At 40.5% G+C, this 22,224-nt stretch overlaps 1 protein-coding gene and 1 long non-coding RNA gene across 13 annotated transcripts in view; one reads left to right on the top strand and one right to left on the bottom strand.

Moving 5' to 3' along the window:
- RNF38 (ring finger protein 38) overlaps positions 1-22,224 on the bottom strand; it is a 128,043-nt gene that overhangs the window by 43,660 nt on the left and 62,159 nt on the right. For 2 of the 12 annotated variants that reach the window (XM_074813529.1, XM_074813530.1), the window contains exons 1-2: positions 4,821-5,228; positions 4,313-4,376 (exon numbers count right to left, since the gene is read on the bottom strand). The exons of 1 other annotated variant lie outside the window; for it this stretch is intronic. Coding sequence is in view for 1 of the 11 variants with exons in the window: in XM_074813524.1 (XP_074669625.1) it covers positions 12,432-12,502 (71 nt within the window). In the remaining 10 variants the exon portion in view is untranslated. Of the gene's footprint in view, positions 1-898; positions 4,288-4,312; positions 4,377-4,820; positions 5,229-5,445; positions 5,535-12,431; positions 12,503-22,224 lie in introns of those variants that run through there. 9 more of the 12 variants (XR_012621780.1, XM_074813524.1, XM_074813527.1 and 6 more) reach the window with 7 other exon arrangements.
- Positions 5,706-7,396, top strand: LOC141918707 (uncharacterized). Its single transcript, XR_012621781.1, has 2 exons — positions 5,706-6,111; positions 6,600-7,396. It is a non-coding gene; the product is annotated as an uncharacterized LOC141918707 (long non-coding RNA).

Here is a 22,224-nt window from a genome sequence, read left to right as displayed (position 1 = left end):
GTAGATTTACATGCATCAGGTTTCTTAATAATTTGTGCGAATTAAAGTGTCCTTCCGATAGTGAAACAGCAAAAATTTACACAGTATTTAGTAAAATGAACACAATTTGTAAAACAAGAGCTACACTACCAAACATGGTATAAAGAAGATGCAAGTCCATCAAATTTTTCTGTGTTTCAAAGCTATGATGGATACACCAATTAGAATGTTTCTGTATCTAACAACTGTACCAAGAACACTCATCAGTAATCTTTCTGGGCCATCCATAATTCATTCAAAATTAATAGGATTAATTCATTATTTACTGATGGTAAGCACAATGGCCTATGCTGTTCTTCAGCAACCTGAACTGACAATGAATCCTCCATGCAAAGTGCTTCTGCAAAAGACCTGAGGTACGCAATAGTATATCACGTACCAACAGCATAGAACATATTCCATCAAATTCATCTCTTCATTGTACTTATGATCAAACCACATTAATAACTTGAATACTGTTTATTTGACATCAGGCTGACAGACATTTCCAGGGTTTTCTCTGTATTTGTTCCTTCTCTGAAACGCATTTCTCATTTAACTGGGTGTTTAGGACACACAAGAAACATTAAGAGACAGTTAAGCCTAAACTGCTTAAGTTTCACATGGTAAATATTTTAAACACTCTTAAGAATTTGATTCTTAGGTGTACGGCACACCACACTCTTAAAAATTTCTGTGTATAATGTAGTATTTTGTGTTCTCAGACACTGAGAAAGGTCAGGATCTACTTCCTTCAGGAACATACCAATTTACTGTCTACATTCTTCCAGTCTCTCCATATCACTAGAAATCTGAAGCCTCAAAAAATGAGAGTCCATTTTAGAAACTACAAAATGAATCCACAAAACAACATACCTACCTAATTGGTATCACCAAACTGTCACGTAAATATAGAGTGTTCTTCAATATACTGCAGTATACACAGGCTGGTACTAGTGCAAAAAAAAATGTTGTCATAAAACTTAAGGAGTTGTACTTAAACACAGGCCTGAAAATCCAAAGAGGGCTAAGATATTTAATTCTAAGAATAAGGCACTCTTAAGTTCCACCTTTTTCAATTTCTTTCTTCTCTGGGGAGATCCCACAGAATGAGGGAGAAAACACATCCCAAATGGCACAGTACAACTGCAGTTGTAGCATGTAACTGTCAGAGCAGTCTCCAACATCAAAGTGTCAGGGCTCCTCTCACCCCGTATTTCAGTTCTGATTTTCCCATTACTGACACTTAATTTGTTCTTTCCTTCTTCCAGGCCATTTCCCACATAAAAGCAAATTTCCACAACTGAAACAACAAAATAGTTTTAAATGTCTTTGCGAGAGATTGGTTTCTAAGATCAGATTTTGAAAATGCAGCTCAAAAATATTCAGTACATCACAGCTTTTTAAAACAACAATCTCAACACAGATCATCTAAAGAAACAGCCTAAATAAGGAAGAAAAATTCTTAATTTTTGTGTAGGGAGAAGGCCATCTCCTAAAGCTTTCATGAAGGCTGCCAGACAGAGCACTGGCTCAGCGGCAGCACCGTGTCATGCCATGAATGCTCTGATCCCTGTGATTTATTCTTACTGCAATGTGAAAGAAAAATTTGGCCAGTTCTATCAGAAACTAACAGAGCTCGCAAAGACAGATTAACAGGTTAACATAAGAGGCTCTGAAGAGAGGGTAAGGTTGAGTTCCTCCAATTGCTGAGTGTGCCTACAACAGAGGTGTTCACAGACTTTTGGGGACAGGAACAAAACTGCAAGACTGACAAGATGAAAGGTCTACTTAAACAGAAATTAAGCAAAATACAGCGTATGGGTGCGTTGACATGAAGTGCCGCACCTTTTTATAGTATCTGAGGTCATAGTGGGAAATACAACAACCAAAGTCATTGCAAGTGAACCAGGAGATAAAAAGTTCTAGGACAGCAAATCTGAAATGTGCTCACTGAGAACCAGAACTGTGGACATTAAAGAAAGTCTCTATCTTTCTGAGAGGGGAAGAGCAAAGCCACCAGTCTTTTTACAGCTGGAATGCCTACAGAAGACAATAGATTTATGCTGCTTAACTATTTTTCTAGCAGGTGAGGAACAGTTCCACTGCAATCCAGGCAAATTGCCTGGTCAGCAATCAGCAAAATACTTAAGGTGCAAAAGGGCTTCCTTCCTTTATTCTCCCTTCCCAGTTTTTGAAGTGCTGCTGCTCCTAGCAAAAATCAGTAGAGGGCACCAAAAAGCAAAGAAAGTTTCATTGATCTTTCAAGAGTTAGTAAAAGAGGAACCTACCCACTCCCAAGTGAAACTAAACACCATGAAAATCATCCTGTTAAACCAAGACAAGCTTTGCCCACAACAGAATTTAAGTATATGGATTAGATTATTTAACTTGATACAGATGCTTACACAGAGAAGGAAACCACAAGCTGTCTTTCTACATTAACTAGTTAAGTCAAACCTGTATTTTTCCAGAAGTTTCAAGAATTAGTCCTCCATAGTCAAAACAACTCTCTGACTAAAAATAAGAAAAAAGAAGTTTCACGTCCTACTTGTACCCTTATTTCTACCTTTCAAATCCCTCTGGGGCAGGGGGTGAGGGTGGTGGAGCTACACACAGACTAAGAAAACCTTTCCTTAGACACCTAAGACCTTCTCTGTACAAATTCACATTAGATTCACTAGCAATTTAGCCCATGTAGTTTCCACAGACAAACATGTATGACAGCTTTGAAATGGAAAAAGACTACAATTTAAGTCTCAGTTCAATAGTAGCTCTCAAGAAGTAACTTGTTTCCTAGCTGCACCATTCCTTAAACTCTAGTAAGAGCTTACACAGAAACAGTTTAATTTTTAAAGACTTTCTCAGTAGAGTTGAAAAAATAACTTGACTTCATCAGCAGTATGACTTTAAATTATATTATTGCCTGTTATTATGTAAATAAACCATACTGAAAAAATGTCTTTAGATAAGCTGATGCATAAACTTCATAAATCACAATAGCACTAATGTTACTGATGTCAGCTTCCGAGAAAAACATATCTTTCAGAAAAAGAAAAGACAATTATGTACTGTGACTCCCACACCACTGCAAGTGCAAAACAAGGACCGATCAACTTGCAACTTCAATTTAGAATTTATTATAGTTTCAGCAAAAAAAAAAAAAAAAATCAAAGTGAAACAGATGAGAATCAAATAAAGTTTAACTTGCTCTGTAAGTCAAGGAGAGGACAAAGTAAGTTTCATATAGAAGAATCTTGAGATCCCTTATTTATAAGCCCCTTTTATTTGTATATGACTTCTTACAATTACCGCTCTTAACATGCACTATCTCCTGATAACAATTCACTGGAAACCTTCTTCACACTGTTATACTAGGTATGCATAGGTGTTTTTTCTAGAGATTTGGTGATTAAGGATGAACAGCAACATTATCAACTCTCACTAGCTATTAAATCTGCATCTATTTTCCCTCCTCATACTTAATCCTCTTAAGAACTGTACCCTCCTTTCTCTTACTGCACATGTAAGTCTCCAAATGGAGTTTCTCCCTTTCTCAGAACAGTACGTCTCTAATACTATGGCTGCAATACCCCTTGAAGAGAAAGAAGGCTTGTATTTTTCATTCTTGTAATGCTGCAAAGCAGTTAAGGAGCCTGTTGGGTCAGCAAATAGCGAAATCCCCCAGATGTGGATAAATACCATAAATTTGGCAAATGAAACCAGAGCATATGCCTCAGTAAATGGCATTTAAAAAGCAGCACATCAGCAGAAGCACCTAACCCATTAGTAAGCAATACCTGAATAAGGCAGACTATTAGTAATTGTGTTCATCTTTCCATCCCAGCTGCCTCACTATACATTTGAAGAACCTATCAGAACATACGCATTTGCTCCAAATACTACCCTCAAAAATTAATTTCAAAATGCAAATGCTATACATTCATAAACATTCTCATTACAGTTCAATGCACATCTGTGTAAGTAGTAGGTAAATTACTTTCTATAAACAATTACAACTTAAAATGGATGTCTCCAGAAAACATCTCAATGCATGATCAGTTTTAAAATACACTTCTTGAGGAAACAGGAGGCATCATTCTGTTTAAGTATAAAAAAAAAATACCCTTCATGTTATACACGAATAGAAATTAACTCATATATACTGAAAAATACTAACAGAATACCCTAAAAAGTATGCTTGCTAACATCAATGTTTCCGTGTTCTTTCTCAACTAACTTGAGAGGACACCTAGAAACTTCATTTTACTATAAGAATGGGAGGGTAACCAACCGTGCGGTGCTTCAGAAATACTTGCTGCCTCTTTGCACGCTGCACATTGAACCTGCTTGTCTTCCTGTGGACAGCACACAGCAATTCAGTCAAGTCAGCTGATTTTTAAGGTCCAGTTCTACCTTTTGCCAAAGCAAATAAAGCAATTTTAACAGGAACAAATGCTTACGTCCCCCGAATGAACCTCGCTGAGCTCTTGTTCACCTTGCAGGCCGCCCCACGTGGAAGCACAGCTTCCATGCAGTCACACGGGACCGCTCGGGCTTCCTAGCAGCGACCTCCCGCCCAAGCCGCGCGGTCTCCTTCGCCCTCTACCTTTGCGAATGGCGGCCCAACAGAACCGGGTCCCGGGCGAAGGGGCCCCGGGGCGCCCGCTGCCCTGCTGCCGGGAGATCTCCCCCTTCGCTTCCTCACCGTCTGCCGAGCTCAACGCTGACAAGTCAGGGGCACCGAGCAGTGCCAGTGAGGCCACGCCCCGAGCAGGCTCACCGCCCTACTCCTTCCCTACCTGCCGTTCCTCCCCACGCCGGTACCCGGGGCCGCGCCTCTGCAGTCACCGTCAAGGCTCCTGCACCGCCTCCTGTCTCGTCAGCCGGGGGCCCCGCTGCTGCCGTCCGGGCCTACACCGCCTGCCCGCGCGATCGCTTCCGGGAGCGTCGGCCCGGCGTCCTCCGCCCATCACACAGCGACTCCCCCGCGTGCCCCTCGCCCGTTCTGCGTCCGCGCTGCTGTCGCTCGCTCCCGCGGCCCGCGACCGCCGCCGCCTGCCATGTCCCGCTCCTCCGGCGTGCTACAGCGGCGCACGAACCCCGCCGTCTCCGGGGGCCGGTGACGTCACTCCTCAGCCGGCCCAGCCCCACGAAGGGCTGGGCGGAAGAAGTTAGCCCCGCCCCCAGACGACGACATGAAGCGTCTTTTGTTTGTACATGGGGGCGGCAGGGAAGCCAGGCAGCGTACGTCACTGAGGCGGCCGGAAGAGGAGGAGAGGCAGCCAACCCGCGGTCTCGCGGTGACGGGGCAAGCCGAAAACTTACGCGCCTGCGCTCTGGAGTAAAAGCCGCTCTCCGCTTTGTCAGCGGCTAGCACGGGGCGGAGCCCCGCACGCAGCCGCATAAAGGCACGACCCTTCCCACCTTTTAGTTTCAGTTTGTTGCTCCGCGCTTCGGGGCCTCTGGCTGTGCAGCTGCGAGGCGGAAAGCACGACACAGCTTAGGGCTTTTCCCCGCCCCAGCAGCGGAGGCAGCACATGCGCCCGGACCTTCGGGCAGCCAGGCGGATTCCCGCTCCGACAGCGCCTCCCCGCCGCGATGCCTCTCCATCCCCACAGCTTAAAACGAAACAGAGCGAGCAGTCGCAGGCAGCTGGAGTGCAAGCCTGTGCGCGGCAGCGCGGGACTGAAGCATCGGGCAGGAAACCCCCCTGACAAGAGAGAGGGCGGAAACGAGGCCTGCGGGACGGCTGTGTCTTAGGAGTACGTGCTGCTGCCACCGGCGGGGTACTCACCGGAATGGGGGGCAGTAGGGACTCTCCACTCAAAAAAAAAACAATACAGATGCCATCGAGCCTCTCAACAACAGCCGCCTGTAATCTGCTCAGCTCATACTTACGGACTCCGGATCTTCATCATGCTTTCCTGATAACACAAGAGGGAGTGAGACTGGCTAGAAAAAGTCAACAAAACCCATAGAAGCAACGTCAGATGCTGAAGTTATTCGAGAAAAATTATCAGCCTTTTGCGAGCAGTGCCACAGGGAAACTCTCTCTTGATGCTGAACTGCTCAGCAAACGGAACAGATGAGGTATCAAAAAAATTATTTACTCAAGCTATTCTCCCTAAGTAAGATATCATCACCCTATTTTCACCTTTCAAACCTGCCTCCATTCTCTGTGCTTCAGTCTAATTAAAGTTTCCCCAAATCTGCTCCAGGAAAACAAACCCATCTGCTGTAGATATAAAGAACTATTGCTCGAAAGAAGACAATTCACCACGCATAGAAGTATTTTAAAAGCAGTATATTAATCTGTACAGCTGCCAGCTATGAGATGAAAAAGGCAGGAAGATACTCAGAATATGCAGAATTAACTGAAACTAAGTGGAGGGGCAGACAACACACCCCAAGAGGAATGTATTACTGCTGTCCTAATTGGACAGGAATAAGTTTTTCCAGTTTTGAAATAGGAGTAGGCAAAACAAACTCCTAATATTCCCATTTTTTGATGTATTATTGTCCCCCACGCGTTCCCTGCAAGAGGTGCATATTGTGGTGCATACTGTCTTATTTTACAGATCACATATTGATGCGATGGACCTCAAAATACGTGAATTCCTGAATCATTTTGAGTTCAGTTATAGATGAGTGTTAGGCTTATGCTACTTGACTGCACCATCCAAAGAGTAAAACAAGTGGATCATTTTTCTTACTATTAGAACTTGTAAAACACTTCCCCTCTTGTGAAAAACACCTTTCTAAAGAGTTGACAGCCCTCTGGGATTACAGACTGACAACTGGGTGCCCATCAAGACAGACAAATGAGAGTAAGTTCAGGAACAAAAAATTACTAAAGAAATGAAAGATGTACTAACTATAACTGGGAAATTTAAAGGTTAGAAATACTGAATCAAATCATGTACTTATGTATTTGGGTTGTAAGTACCAAGCAAAAAGAAATTCATTATATACTATAAGAAAGCAAATCTAATAGGAGTAATACTATGAAAGTAAAATAAATGAAGTTGAAAATAAGTAAAGCAAACTAAATATCTGGAAATAATTTCCAACTCCTTACTGGTAGTCAAAAAATTCCACTGAATTGCTCCCATAGTGCTTTAATTTTTTTCATTACTACTGGGTGGTCAATTTGGTTTTTAACTGCATGAGAACTAAGGAATAGGTAACTTGACGAGATCTCTGCAAAGAGGTGTCCCACGAGTAGTTAAGAGTCGCATCTTTGGAGTTTCTTTTCAAGTTGAGCAAGCATCCTTCAATGGAAGTAAACCACGGGTGAAACAACCACCCAAAGGACAAAAAATATTTTTAAAGCTAAATAAACTGAATATGCTTGAAATGCTCTGCAGGATAATATACCTACATCTATCTCTGTTTAATAGGAAAGCACTGCTTGGGCATTAAAGCAATATTCCAAGGAATAATAGTTCCTTGTTACAAATAACTTTCCTTAAATGCTATTCTCTGTAAAGAAGTTTCTTCAGTTCTATTATTTAATATTTTAAGACTGACAATTCCAGCTTTAAGTATTTCATTCATTTAAAAATCACAGATATTAAACATACACAGCATGTTATACTTCAAAGAAAAATCAAAGAAATTGCAAACATGAAAAAAGGGTCCCCTGACTCATGCACTGAGGTTTAAAAGCTCCTACCTCCAAAGCAATGATTATCTTAAGATGTATCTCAATTATATTCACTTTGCAACACCAAGTAAAATGGGAAATGTACTCTGTATCTATGCTATACTAGATGATCTTATAAGACATGAGGCAAAGTACTGGTTTTGGTGCTATGAAATTAATCAGGTTCTTAGTACTACCAATAATGGTCTCAACAATGACACATCCTTCTTAATGGAGTGAGGACACACACCAAAAAACCTTAAGACTTTGGTTTCCTGTTGATATTACTGAACATGAATTCAAGATTCTCATGTGCCAAGTTAACAAAATCAAGTAACTGGGGTGGAGGCCTCGGAATAGTTTTCATTAAGATTGCAACATTCTTTTAAAATGTGTGGTGTAGATATGCAGATTGCCAGTCAAATACTATCCTTCACATTTCTCCTGTAATGCAAAAACTGGTTACACAGGTCAGGCACAGAGCAGTAAATGATTTCACTGAAACACACATGCGTATTGACTAATTAAAGATATGTCAAACTATTCTGAAGACATGCTTTTCATAAAGTTTCTAGAATGATGTGAGAGATGACTTGTAAAAATAGGTCCTGAAAGAAACAGACCTGCAAGAAACAAAGACTCAGAAAAACAGCCTGAGGAAGAGATAAAGGATAGTGGGGGGAGTGGAGGCCCTCCGAACTAAGGAATGCCTGTAACAATTGCAAGTAATGAAACTATAGTCACAGGGTGGATGGTGTGGAGGTCGAAGGTGATAAGGCTGCCCAAATAACACAAGATGCAGCTGGAGGAGGGAGCCCTGTGGAGACAGGATGGCTCTGCTCTGGTGCACCTGGACAAATTTCAAGGACCATCTGTCTGGTGAATGACCTTTGCTTCATTATCCACGAAATGCATATTAAAGTTAACACCCCTCAATATGCTAACAAAGACTAACAAGATCATGCCAATTACATCATCCCATGAAACACCTTACCCCTCCCTATGCATGGAAAATATTGGCATGTGGGTCGACCTAGAGGATGGACCCAAGGAAAGTGTGTATAAATTGACAGAGGGGCAAAGGAGCAGGGGGGTTCAGAGAGTGAAGTGATGCGAAGAAGACAGATGCCTCATTGAACCCTCGCTGGTGGGATCGACACAGGGACCCAGACTGGTGATCTCTATTTCTCTATTCTATCACCCTCCTTTCCTTTTTCCCCTTTTCCTTCATTACTGTTATGTAATGCAAGGCATACTGTATTGCTTGCCATAACTCATTATATACTTAGCCAATTATCATGTACCCAATTAGTACATTGTGGGAAGTTAATAAATGTCTGGACTTTGAGACTTGTCTCACCATTGTCCACTCCATTGGGGATTTACAAATCTAAGTCACTTGTCTCCCTTGTCTGAGCGGGACGTGACAAATGAATACAAAGTCCAACAATGAATACAAATTCTTAGATAAATCAGTTAAATCCTGCATTTTATCCTTCCTACCAAAATGAACAGTGCTGTCTCTTAGTAATGACAGAAAAAATCAGAACTCTCATTTTCAAAGTAATTCCCACTGGAAACTAATAATCAGTTAAAAAACTGAGAGAAAAATATAGGCATATGTGAAATACAAGCAAAGAGTGGTAGAGAATTGCAACTGTACCCCAGTACTGTAACCAGTTGCTTTTAGGAAGCATTACTTATAATTAAAAAAAAAAAGTATACCCATATACACAATCCCTTGAAAAAATTAAACCACAGAACAACAGACATTAAGTGTGCTGGGTTTGTGTAGCGGGGTTTTTGGTAGTGGGGGAGGGGACTACAGTGGTGGCCTCCTGTGAGAAGCTTCTCAAAGCTCCCCCAGCTCTTAAGTCAGACACACTTCCAGCCAAGGCCGAGATAGTGATGGTGGCTGTGCCTCTGTGATAACATAATTAAGAAGGGGAATCTGGGAGGAGGAGCTGGGACTTGTGAGGAGGAGTTACGAGAAGGACACCTATGCGAACATCAAGGTCAGTGGAAGAAAGGACAAGGAAGGGGAGGAGGTGCACCAGAGCAGAGACGCCACCTCGACTGTATCCTGTGGTGAGACAGCAGGCTGCCCTCCTGACACCTTATGGAGGTCACCGGTGGAGCAGATGCTGACCTACAGCTTGTGAAGGACCCCACACCAGATCAGGGGACTGCACCCAAAGAAGCCGGGACACTGAGGGAAGAAACAGCCCCCGCTGCTGTAGTTCGGCACTGGGAGGATTGCAACATGCAGGGGTGACCCACACCGGAGCAGCATGGGAATGGCTGCATCCTGTGGGAAGGACTCATGCCAGAGAAAGTTTGTGGAGAACTGTCTCCCATGAGAGGGACTCCATGCTGGAGCAGGGGAGAATGTGGGGAGTCCTCCCCCTGAGGAGGAAGGAGCAGCAGACTGACTGTAACCCCATTCCCTGTCCCCTATGCCACTGGCAGGGAGAGAAATTTGGAACAAAACTGAGCCTGGGAGAAAGGGAGGGGTGGAGGAAGGTGTTTTTAAGATGTGGTAATGCTTCCCACTGTCTCACTCTGCTAAGTAGTGGTGGTGTTAGTGTCTGTATTAAATTTATGTTCTTTTTTTCTTCCCCTAACAAGTCTTTCTTTTGCCCATGATTGTAAAGGGTCTGTCATCTCTTCCTGTCCTTATGTCGATTCCTGAGCCTTTTGCTTTATTTTCTCTTTCCTATTCCTGAGGGGGAAGGAGTGAGTGAGCAGCTCCATGGTGCTCAGTTGTGCTCTGGGCTCAAACCAGGACATACAGTCAGTCTGTACCCTCCAGTGACATTAACTGACCATTAGTGCTCTATCATCTCTTTAAAACAAGAGCACAGAGTTCAGTAGCACATCTTCGAAGAGCACAGATGTCTATTCAGAAGATTGTTCACTGATTTTCCAAACAAGTCATCATTTTAATCAAGGGATCAACTAGAACTTCCTATAAAATGCAAGGCAAACAGCTTCATGTATTCTCACAGAAAAATCAAAGCTCTGACCAAGTAAAACTGACACGTGAAGGAAAACGTATCTTTGAAATACACCCAAAACACATTCTTCCTGCTTTTTATATTAGTTCCACTTTAGTCAGCTTTTACAGTTGGGAGTTCTCATTCAGTGCCGAATCAATACCAGTGAGAAAGATTGTTTTCTCCCACCATCCCTAAATACGCAAAAAAGTAAAGTTGTGGCCCAGCTCCTCTGTTATTATGAAGGCAGGTGGTTTGCCAAACAACTCAAAAGACTATGCACTCTTTTGAAATTTAAACCAGGTAAGCTGCCACATCCCTTCCTACTCCCTTCCCCCCAAACCTGTGAAGCACCTAACAAACATAATTTCCAGCAAGACTTGAAACAGTTCTAATGACCCTGATATGAAGTAAAACTAAGGGAAGACAATCAATCTAACATAGAGGTGATCTTCCATGTAATGACAGAAAAGGAAGAATGTTAAAAGGGAATGCCAGTGTTAAATTGGTGCACTAGGATGGCTCTGAAAGGAAATTTCCTCCACCTGCTCCTCACACAAGAATCTTCCAAGAACAGAGTGCACAAGAACCAAAAAACAAACCAGTGAGTACTATTGAAAATAGTTAACCAGTTAATCAACCGGAAATTGAAAACAATTTTACGATGTTCTGGATAGCATGTTTCACCAATATCTGTAGGTTAAACCAAACCCCAAATCTAGGATGGAACCTAAAAATAAATTTTAAAAAAACAGCAGATGAAAAAAAGAGTGAGAGGAGAAAAAGAAAGCAAGGCAGTAGACCAGCAAAATAAATTTGCACTGAAAACAAATCTAGCTCTAGGGTAAACTGGAACAACTATAAAATTAACTTACTCTGGAACTTCAAAACACAAGGACTGATGCACTTATGAAGGCATTGCCATGCAGGTCTCATTCCACTTCCCAAGAAAGATAATTTAAAATTTGACAAATACATGCCCTTTTCCAGGCATGTCAAGACAAAATGTTAGTTTACTATAAAGTGTCATACTCGCAAACAATGTTATGCATGTTACATGTTGAACTAATGTTAATCAATTTGCATTATACAGACAGTAAAGTTTAAGGTAAAACTATCAACAATAACAGGAACATGAAAGCATTCTCACTAGCAGTTCAGTGTCAAAACTTTCCCTTCTGTAGGCCACACTTACACTGCTGACCAAGTATCATTGAACCTTTAACATCCAGCACTCTACTGACTCAAAGCAAGCTAATCTGAGAATGTGTCAGAAAAAGATTAGGAAAACACTTGCACACTACTAGACAGGTTGGTATTTTAAGTTTGCAGCACTGAACAGAAGCTTCCTATCTGTAAAACCCTGAGTTTCAATTCCAAAACACGAAAATACAGCTACTGCAAAAAGGCTTTGAACACTTAGCTAGGCTCTAACCTCTGAAGTCAGAACCAACATCCTACCTTACCCAAAAATTAGCAAAACCATTGCTGCTCTTTATTAACTGAGGGTGTCAATATGGCAAATCACAAATGTTTAGCAAAGAATACAAGCAAAAAGAAAAATAAAATACTAAAGACAAATTTCTTCTTAATTGACCAAGAGATTGTCTTGAGTAAAATATACTTCTTAATACGCTAGAGACAGTTCAAAGAGTAACTCTGAAAACTGACTGCTATACCTGCAAAAACCCCAATCTTTGTATACTAAAAGCAGTACATAAAAAAACCCAATATACATGCCTCTTGTGAAGGAAACATGTAAGCCTCACCTTGTCACTGTCATCATTACAAATGTGATCTTGATGGATTGAGTGGCACTGAAAGGATGTACCAATGCTACCTACAAAAGAAGGGGGAGGAGATAAAAAATAATTAAAATGATAACCCAATTCCTGTGAACACTAACACTAAAAGACAAATTTAGCAAACATTCTTTTTTCCTCACAGAGAAGAGAGGTTTAGTTGCCTAACAGCTACGTCTGACAAGTCATGCATTTAATTCTGATAATGGAATAAGCATGAGAAAGATATTTTGCACAGTGTGCCAACAATGTCTTCACATATTTTTTTTCTAAACATTTAAACAATAAAACTAGAACTAGTTCATCAATCCAAAACAAACATATGAAGTACATACGCACACATATAAATAAGGAGAAGCTACACACTTCATTTTCTAGGCAGTGTTGTCCTGTCCCATATCCTTTACTACAGAAAATGTTCAGCACCCTGGGTAGCCACAAAACAGCAGTCTCTTCCCAGTTAAGAATAAAAATAACGGGAAAAATCCAAGGTCAAAGCAGAAAAGTTTTAATGAAGCCTGTTTTGTTTGTACTGGAATTTCTGCCTGCTTAAAAAGTCCTTCCACAGGTTTGTGGAAAAAAGGCACAGCACACCTCTACAAAGTCTTACCCCAATCCTGAGACTTCCGTCCAAGGAAGGAGACAAATTAAAGTTTATTGTATCCATACAGATTCTCAAACAGATTTACAGAACTCGTACTCGCACTTTAAAGTTTTATTTAATGTGTTTTTCCCTTGCTCGGAAAGTACAGGAGTGGGGTAACTGCTATTGTTGAATTTATGCTTTCCTAAGATAACTTCTTCCTGCAAATACTGAGCAAAACAATTTTTAAAAAGGAGAAAAAAAGTCTCATTTGTAAAGCCATACTATTTCATGATTTTCCTTACCTAGATCTACCTAGAACTTTTCTCCACAAGTTTCTTGTGGTCCCTCTGTTATAATTTTTAAATGCTAGTAGTCTTATTCTGTAGTATTTACAATAAATTCCACACAAAAAGTTTATCATAAAGCTTTGCAGTCCATGTGTTGTTTTGGACCTGGACAGAAGTTATCAAAGAAGATAACAATTTATGCAAGCAGCCAGCGTAGGTCTGTTTAAATTTTTGCTGAAGATCATGATGCAGTAAAACTCTGGCTTCTGAGAACTCACCTGCACTTCTGCACTACTCTGCCGTTCTGAGAAGCCAGAGTTACCTTAAAACCACCAAGAAAGTTTAAGAAATAATGCACTAAGAGGAGAAAGAAGGAATAAACTGAGTCCTGGAGAAATAAAATTAACAACAGTCAGACTGAGGGCCTTTCTCGATTGTAACACAACCAATAAGACACATACAAACATGAAACCGATTTAGTTCTTTCCTTGGTTCTTATGCAAACATGAAAATTGACTTAGTTCTTTTCACTGGGGTGAGGAAATCACTTAACCACAAACTGATAATTTTGGACAAAACACTACTTCCACTCGGTGAATTTATCAGTATACAGTCCAAGACACAATCAAGACTTTTGTCATCAAATTACGTATGGTATGTCAGTTGGGTTCCTTAGTGAAACTTTTATCAATGCAGATGCGAAGATTGACTAAAATATGTTAAAGACATGAGTACCCAGTGAGTTAGCTGGCCAGCTGGCTTCTTCATACAGAACTGACTATTTGGCAAAAATCCCATGAGCTAGCTGATTTTTGGACAATTATTCTTTTGAAAAAAAATGTATTTGCCACCAAACACAGAGCTTCATAAAATTTTTCCTCTGAAGTGGTATGTCAGAAAGAAGCTAGTTATTTTGCCATAGGAATCAGTGACTCTGACTGTACTGGCTTGAACAGTAGCACAGACCATGTTCATGCTATGTATTTTTGTAGGAACAGAGAACAAAGAAATCACTGTACAGTTGATGTTTCAAGGTTGAAAGGGAAAAAGGGACCAGTTTTAAATTGTTCAAAACATGCAAAGTTCCCTTCCCATTTGATTTAGACTTATGCAAAACATAAGTGTTTTCACTAGGAACACTCCACATGCTTTCTTGAAATTTGGAATCAATTCAAGTTCAAAAGCAAGCTAAAAATCCCGAAGAAAACACAGTGTTAAGGATAAGGCTTGACAGTTTTCTGGTCATTACCCAGAGGCAGAACTAAAGTCAAATACAGCCTCTTGGATTAGTCTAAGATAAAAAAGATAGGCAGCAAATAATGAAAATAGTTCAGTTCTGCCAAATTACAACAAATACTTGTTTTGGGCATCTATGCATTTGGAACATGAAAGAAATTTCCAGAGGTGATGTAGAGCCTACATCTAACGTCAACATCACCTAAAACTTGTTCTCTACCAAATTAAACTCATAAATGTGGACCCTACATTACAGGCTACATTATACACTTTACAGACAGGCTTTTCAAGAACAGCAATCACATACACAATCACAATGATAAACTGGCTTTGTTCTTGCTATAGTGGATACCAGCAGCAGCAACACAGCTGGAATACTACAGCTTTCAGTTAGTAAACACAATGTAGGACACATGGCAGCCCATTAGGTTTCATGTTGCCATAGCTTCAATTCTAACAATATCCACGTTACCAAGAAAAAAGCCAGCTTGTGTTTTACCTACATGTTTCAATCATACTCAACTGTTCTATAAACAGAGCCACAGACAACCAAATGCAGTTAGCAGAGGATATGGCAATGCTTGCTTTTTTTTTTTTTTTTTTTTTTTTAAGCAGGGTCTTTCATGGTCTTCACACTGTATTTGTTTCATTTCTGGTCAACTACTTACTAATACCCTACAGTATAATAGCAAGATATAAGACACAACCCCTTAACTGTCAAAAGTAAAGATTTTACAGACATCCTGGCTGCTTTACACCAACTAGCTGTCTGATCTCACCAACAGCCTCACCAAAAGCAGCCTTGGAAAAGGGTTTCTTTCAAAGACAGCACTGGTAATGCATTCCCTTGAATGGGGTCAGTAGTGGTAATTGGATCCGGGGACACCAACACAGAGGATTACCAGTTAAAGGCTCTGTTCCACAACGATGCAATCTATAATACTGAGTTACACAGCTAGGGAATTATGTAGGATTTGCCTGGGTTTTTTCTTTTTTGTTGTTGTTTTTTTTTTCTTTTTTAACGGGCTGTTTTTAATAATTATCATGTTTTTAAAGGGTTTTCTTTCTGAGAAACAGATTACACTGAGATAAACCTGAAGAAAGGTTAATCACCTTTCACCCATCTGCAAGGAAGTTCAGTCAGAATCCCAAAGATGACCTCAGCACCTTTCCAGTCTGCATCACGAAACAGGTTTTGACTGTGACTTAACTAGAGGACTGAAAGGAACTATAAGCCAATTTACATCGCCTGGACTGCAGGGAGTAGATAGAAATTCAAACTACCTTCATATCCCCAAATTTACCTGAATTTCAGACAACTCAAGATTAATTGCCCTTAGAGCTAGCAGATCCTAGGGCTATTACAAGCAAGGCTTTAATTCTGACTGAAGCATTATCCCTGCTACAAAGCTGACTGAGAGTGGGGAAAAACACCAATAAGACTCCTATATAAGCGACAGAATGTGGCATGTGGGCCACTGCCCACAGCACCTTCCCAAACTCAAATCCTTGCTGCAGTGTTCAGGAGATGCAACTGTGAGGTCTAATGCCCATCTGATCTTCTCAAGCAACATCCCACCCTGACCTCTCCCTCTCCTGCGATGCAAAATAGTCTCTCTGCTGTGAGAGAGTAACAGGGGACTTTGTAACAGTCAACTTGTTTATTCACGACTCACAGCTTCTAATATGTAGGTGACAAAAGTATAGCCTCAATTTACAGTGAGACATTGAGAGGAGACAATAGGCGTCCATGAAACATCAGAGCAGCCACTCCTTCAGCATTACCAGTATCAGGACAGGGTACAGAGTACTGCCCTTCAAGAGATGCACACATAACAAGCACTTGTTTATATATGTGTGTATACATCTATCTATATGTAATACACAGACATACAGAGTCTCTAAGACCAAGTTTCTCCTTAAGTTTGCTTTTTACCTCTTTAAATTGAGTTAAACTCTTTTTCACTCCTTTTTTCAAATCAAAGTGAGATACCCTGCTTGACATTATGTCTTGAACTCTGGGAAAAACATCAGTTCTTTTGTAATAAGCAAGAAAGAGAGAGTGCTGTGCTCCCCAGCTACCACAGGAAAGGGATTGTTTTTCTTCTAAACCCATATATTAAAGTGAACAGCAAAAAGAATCTTCAGAATTTTGTGGTTTCTGCTTAACTCATGCATTGTAATAACTTTTTATTACAATCAATATCAAGTTTGAACAGCTTGCTTCATGCCTGCCAATATTAAACAGTCCAAACTCACACAATGCTAGTCCAAGGGAAAAAGAGGTGGGAGTTCAATCCTTTTAATTCTGTCGTTTCAGAGCTACTGGAAGTTCTCATTGCTTAAATGAATGATATTGATTAGTATACCCATTGCCTTCCCTCCCTAGCACCAGTTGATTAGGAAAACATTTGTGTATGCCACCTGTACTATTAAACTTTATCTAGTGATGCTGTTGAGCCTCACTAACTTGCATGAATCAGAAGGGTTTTGGGAGTGAGCATTAGATTTCCAGACAAGAGTCTGCAAAGTAGCAAATGCATGGAAACAAAGTCTGAATTGGAGTGAGTTTAGACTCTTAATCAACTGCTCCCTTTACAAAGCCTATAAATTGAGTGCAGTATACATATTCTGGTGAGATACCACCATGGATGGCCAGTCTACTTAAAAAGATGCAAGAAGAGAATCAAGAAGTTAAATCATCTGTGATCCAGGAGCCTCAACTTCCAAAAACAGTAATGTAAGCCATTCCTCATCTGCTAGTCAACAACACTCCTCCGTTTGCCACATACTAGATTTTAGATGTTCCTACTAATTCAAGAGCCTTTCAAACTGCAGTGAAGAAGTTACTTAATGGGTAAACAGAATATTTTGCTATTACAACATCAAAGTTAGAGGCGAGTTCAAGAAATGATACACCTACTTAGGCTGTTCAAGTAAGAGATGGATGCAAATTAACTGTATTATAGCACTTACCTTTTTTTTTTTTTTCCTATGCATGCAAATCTGACCATGAAGAAGAAACACGTTGCATCTTTCCTGGGGGTTGCAGCTATGCATGTATATTATATATATAAAAAATATATTATATAATTATTATATAATGTATATTAGGATTGCCATTCTTCCCTCTTTTCCTCCACTCTATTTTATAAACTCCAACAAATTGAAATTCCACAGGTTTCCCAGAGGTTTGTATTCATTTTAACTTCTGTCGTGGAAAGAATTTATTACATGCTGGGCAGAGCTAGTATTTTTCAGCTGTGTGGTATGGCACACCACTGGTAACTTTTAAGCAACTGCTGAGCATAGAGTACACATATCTAAGAGACTGTGATAAAACTCTAGATGACATCCTAGCCAGGAAGCAGCCTAAAGTCACTAGAGAATAAAAAAAAGTAAAATGCCTCCTGAATTTCTCTCCTTCCCTTCTTCCTGCTTCCTCTACTTGCCAAGAAATCCATGCTTTCATTAACTGCAGACAGTGTAGGTCTGCTGGTGTTTTTTGACTTCTGGTCTCCCCTTCCATGCCCTGGCCCCAGTCAGCCTCACTGATAAACCTGCCAGCCCCTTTTCCCCACCACAAAGCCCAGCTGACGGATGCAGTCTAATTTCACACACCCAGTGAGAACTTGTATTTTGTAAGCATCAGAAAACATGCTAAGAGTCTGCAAGAAAAGCTCCCTCAGCTTTTCCTTCTTTTGCAGCTATCAGGGAAACACACTGCATGCTTAATAATCAGCAGGAAATGGGATGAAAATGACACAACTCTAAACTCACAATGAGATCTGGGCCCATGTTTATTTCATGTAAGTTAAGCATACCTTCCAGTCACACTTCTGACTGAATGACACCTCAGATATTTTAGGAGAAAAAGAGAGGAAACTAAAGGAAAGACTCTGTATTTAAAAACTTAAAATCTGATTTTAACAATGCTAGAGCTTAAAAAAGGAACAAAGTAAATTACTTTAATACAGGAACAGGCCTGAACACAGAGGCAGAGCTCTGAGCTTCATAAACAGAGCTCATCTATAAACCAATAAACACCTTTTCATCTGAGGTTTCTGCTGTGTCTCTACAAGTCTGCATAGATACTAGTACTTCAAACCAAGAACATCTGATTTAAATGAAATAATTTAAATTTGCAAATACAAACTGGACTGCTTACTCCAGGAACTGTCCACAAAATGGCCCTTACAGTAGTGGTCTGAATAGAACCCATCTACATACTCTTTTTCCCATGCTTGCAAACAAGCTTATAGTAATGACCCCCTCACCTCATAGAGGAAACCACTGTGGCCTAGCTGTTGCCTTCCTCCTTCTGCATTAACTTTAGCAGCTCCATCTTTTCCAGTGAAGAGTATGAACAACTACACTTCAGATGGCACAGTCTCAACCACACTGTTTCATTCCCTTCACAGCAGTCTCGCACAGGGAGAGGCCACTGCTTTGGTAGCCATCCAACTTCATCATGCAAGGTCCAAATTCTGAAAGGATTTGCGTATTTTTACATTAAGCACATATCTGTGTGGAAATCTGAGTCACTTCCACATTAAAGTGTCTGAGAGATTCAACCCATCAGGAACATGCTTCCCCATGTACCATACCTTTGCAGCTAAAGTCAGATATCAAGTACTACATCAGAAGCTTCTTCCTCAACCAACAATACATTATTACTGGATATACAAAGCATTTCAATGAGCATATAAAGTTTTCCTGACAAATTATTAAAACAGTTTCCATACAAGATTTATATGCATAAACTATACTAACCAGCATGCCTAGGGCAAATAATTGGATTCAGTCAGACTTCAAATAAAATGAACATCTCTTCCATTTAAAGAATTCTTGAAATCAAATGTGTTACGGAATTCATGTTAACTTTTATAAATTCTGTCTGTATGCACTGTAAAAATCCCTACAAAAATGAAATTATTGTACATGAGAAACAGACTTTTGGAACATTCTTAAACATTCAACTTTGTTATTTAAAAAAAATACTGAAACACATCAGAAGTAAGTCCCTACTGCTAGCTTTTTCCACCTCAAACATTATTCAGATTCTATCTCAGATTTCATGCAAGGGCAAAACTAGTATTTTAAAGTTTGTATTTTCATATCTGTACAGTGCACACACAGAAGCAAGTAGCGTCTTCCATAAGCTTATTGACAGCTGTGTGCTTTGCTCTGGGGATCAGTTTTTCCTGCTTATTCAAGGAGCAGTTCAGTAAGAAGTCATCCAGTGAAAAATTTTACAGCAGCAATAAACCTTCAGGAAATCAGGTTAATGCAGAAATACTATTGGACCATAAACAGAGTACCACTATTTAACTGGTACTCTTAGTACTCAAAATGTCAAAAGATTAAGTGTGAGACTACAAAACAAAGTGTCAACAAGTACTGTTAACACACTGTTACGCCTGGTTTGTAATACAATCAGTGAAAAAACAACTACATAAAGCAGTAAGGTAAAAAGAACTGTTTGTGTCAAATAAGCTATTTAATCATAAGGCCAAAAGTAGGAAGTCACCTTCTATTCTGAGGATAACCTCTATGATCTGAGACTAAGAAGTGATCTTACTAATACGATACCATATAGAAAGTTCTAATCTGTTATTATAAGGCTATTCTAAAAAAATGCTGCCACAATTATGCATGTATTAACAAGTATATACGATCCCCCCAAAAGGGATTTTAGATTTCGATCAAGGCCTGCTTTAAAGTAGAAATTTAAAAGCCGTTTCTTCAATGTGGACAAAATATGACACTGTTTATAACATCATTCCCACTTGCTTTGCCACCTCAGAGTAAAACTTCCATCATAACTATTTAATATATGCTGTTTATAAATAGAAGCTGCTCAAATATTGGTTTGATTACAGGATAGAGTTAGACCATTCCCTCTCTGTTATCTTTGTATCCTCCCATCTCTGATGAACTGAGTTCATAAAAATCACAGGTTTTGGCTGTCTCATGCAAGTGTCAATCATGGAAGATTGCCAGTAAATTGAGACGAAGAGACCATTTAAGAATTTTGCAACCATAACCCCTGCATCAGATGACTGCTCAAGCAGTCCCCAGGAAGATTCACTGTGGTTTATATTCACAAAGCACAAGCTAATTTCAAAGAATCATGAAGTGGTTTGGCTTTGAAAGGACCTTTAAAGATCATCTAGTCCACCCTCCCTGCAGGGCAGGACACCTTTCATTAGATCAGGTTGCTCAAAGCACCATCCAACATTTCCAGTGATGGAACATCTACAACTTCTCCACAACAGAGCAACATGTTCCAGTGCTTCTTCACTGTCTCCCTCATCATGACAACTTTCTTCCTTACATGCTCCTTATATCTTCCTTATATCCCTAAATCTACCATCTTTCACCTTAAAACCATCGCCCCTTGTCCTGTCACTACAGGCCTTGGTAAAAAGTCTCTCCCCATCTTTCTTATAAGCCCCCTTTAGGTATTGAAAGGCCACAGTAAGGTCTCCCCAGTGCGCTCTCTTCTCTAGGATTAACAATCCCAGCACTCTCAGCCTTTCTTCATAGGAGAGGTCCTCCAGTACTCTGATCACTTTTGTGACCCTCCTCTGACAGCTGACCCACTCTAACAGATCCATGTCTTTCTTCTACTGGGGACCCCAGAGCTGGGCACACTACTCCAGATGGGGCCTCTCAAGAGTGGAGCAGAGGGGCAGCATCACCTTCCTCGACCTGCTGGCCACACTTCTTTTTATACAGCCCAGGATACGATTGGCTTTCTGGGCTGCAAGTGTGCATTGCCAGCTCATATCTAATTTTTCATTCATCAGCATCCTCAAGTCCTTCTCTGCAGGGCTGCTTTCAATCCATTCATCCCCCAGTCTGTACTGATATTGGGTATCACCCCCACACAGGCATGGGACCTTGCACTTGGCACTGCTGAACTTCGTGGGCCCATTTCTCAAGTCTGTCAAGGTCTCTCTGGATGGCATTGCCTCCCGCAAGCCTATCAACTGCACCACTCAGCTTGGTGCCATTCACAAACTTGCTGAGGTTCCACTCAATCCTACTATGTCATTGATGAAAATATTAAATAGTATTGGTCCCAGTATGGAGCCCTGTGGGACACCACTCATTACTGGTTTCCATGTGGACATTCAGCCATTGACTGTAACTCTCTGGACATGGCAAACCAGCCAATTCCTTATCCATCAAATAGAACATCCATCAAATCCTTCTCTCTCCAATTTAGCAGCAAGAATGCTGTGTGGAACCACGTCAAAGGCTTTACAGAAGCCCAGGTAGATGACCTTTGGAGCTCTTCCTTTGTCCTCTGATGCAGTCACTCTATTGTAGAAGGTCACCAGATTAGTCAGGCATGATTTGCCTTTGGTGAAGCCATTAGCTGTCTCTAATTACATCCCTATCTTCCACATGTTTCTAGCTTCCAGGAAGATCTGTTTCATGATCTTACCAGGCATGGAGGTGAGGCTGACTGGTCAGTAATTCCCAAGGTTTTCCTATTTACTCATTTTACAAGGATATTTGCAAAAGAAAACCAAGAAATAAAAGTGTCTGTGGGATTACTGATAAAAGATACGTGACTCTGAACCATCTCAACTGCTCCCTGGACGTACAGAAATACCACTTAACACATACGCCAACCTTT

The sequence above is a fragment of the Strix aluco genome, chromosome Z (genome assembly GCF_031877795.1).
Source record: "Strix aluco isolate bStrAlu1 chromosome Z, bStrAlu1.hap1, whole genome shotgun sequence".
NCBI lineage: Eukaryota > Metazoa > Chordata > Aves > Strigiformes > Strigidae > Strix > Strix aluco.
This window is presented reverse-complemented; position numbering and strand designations above follow the sequence as displayed.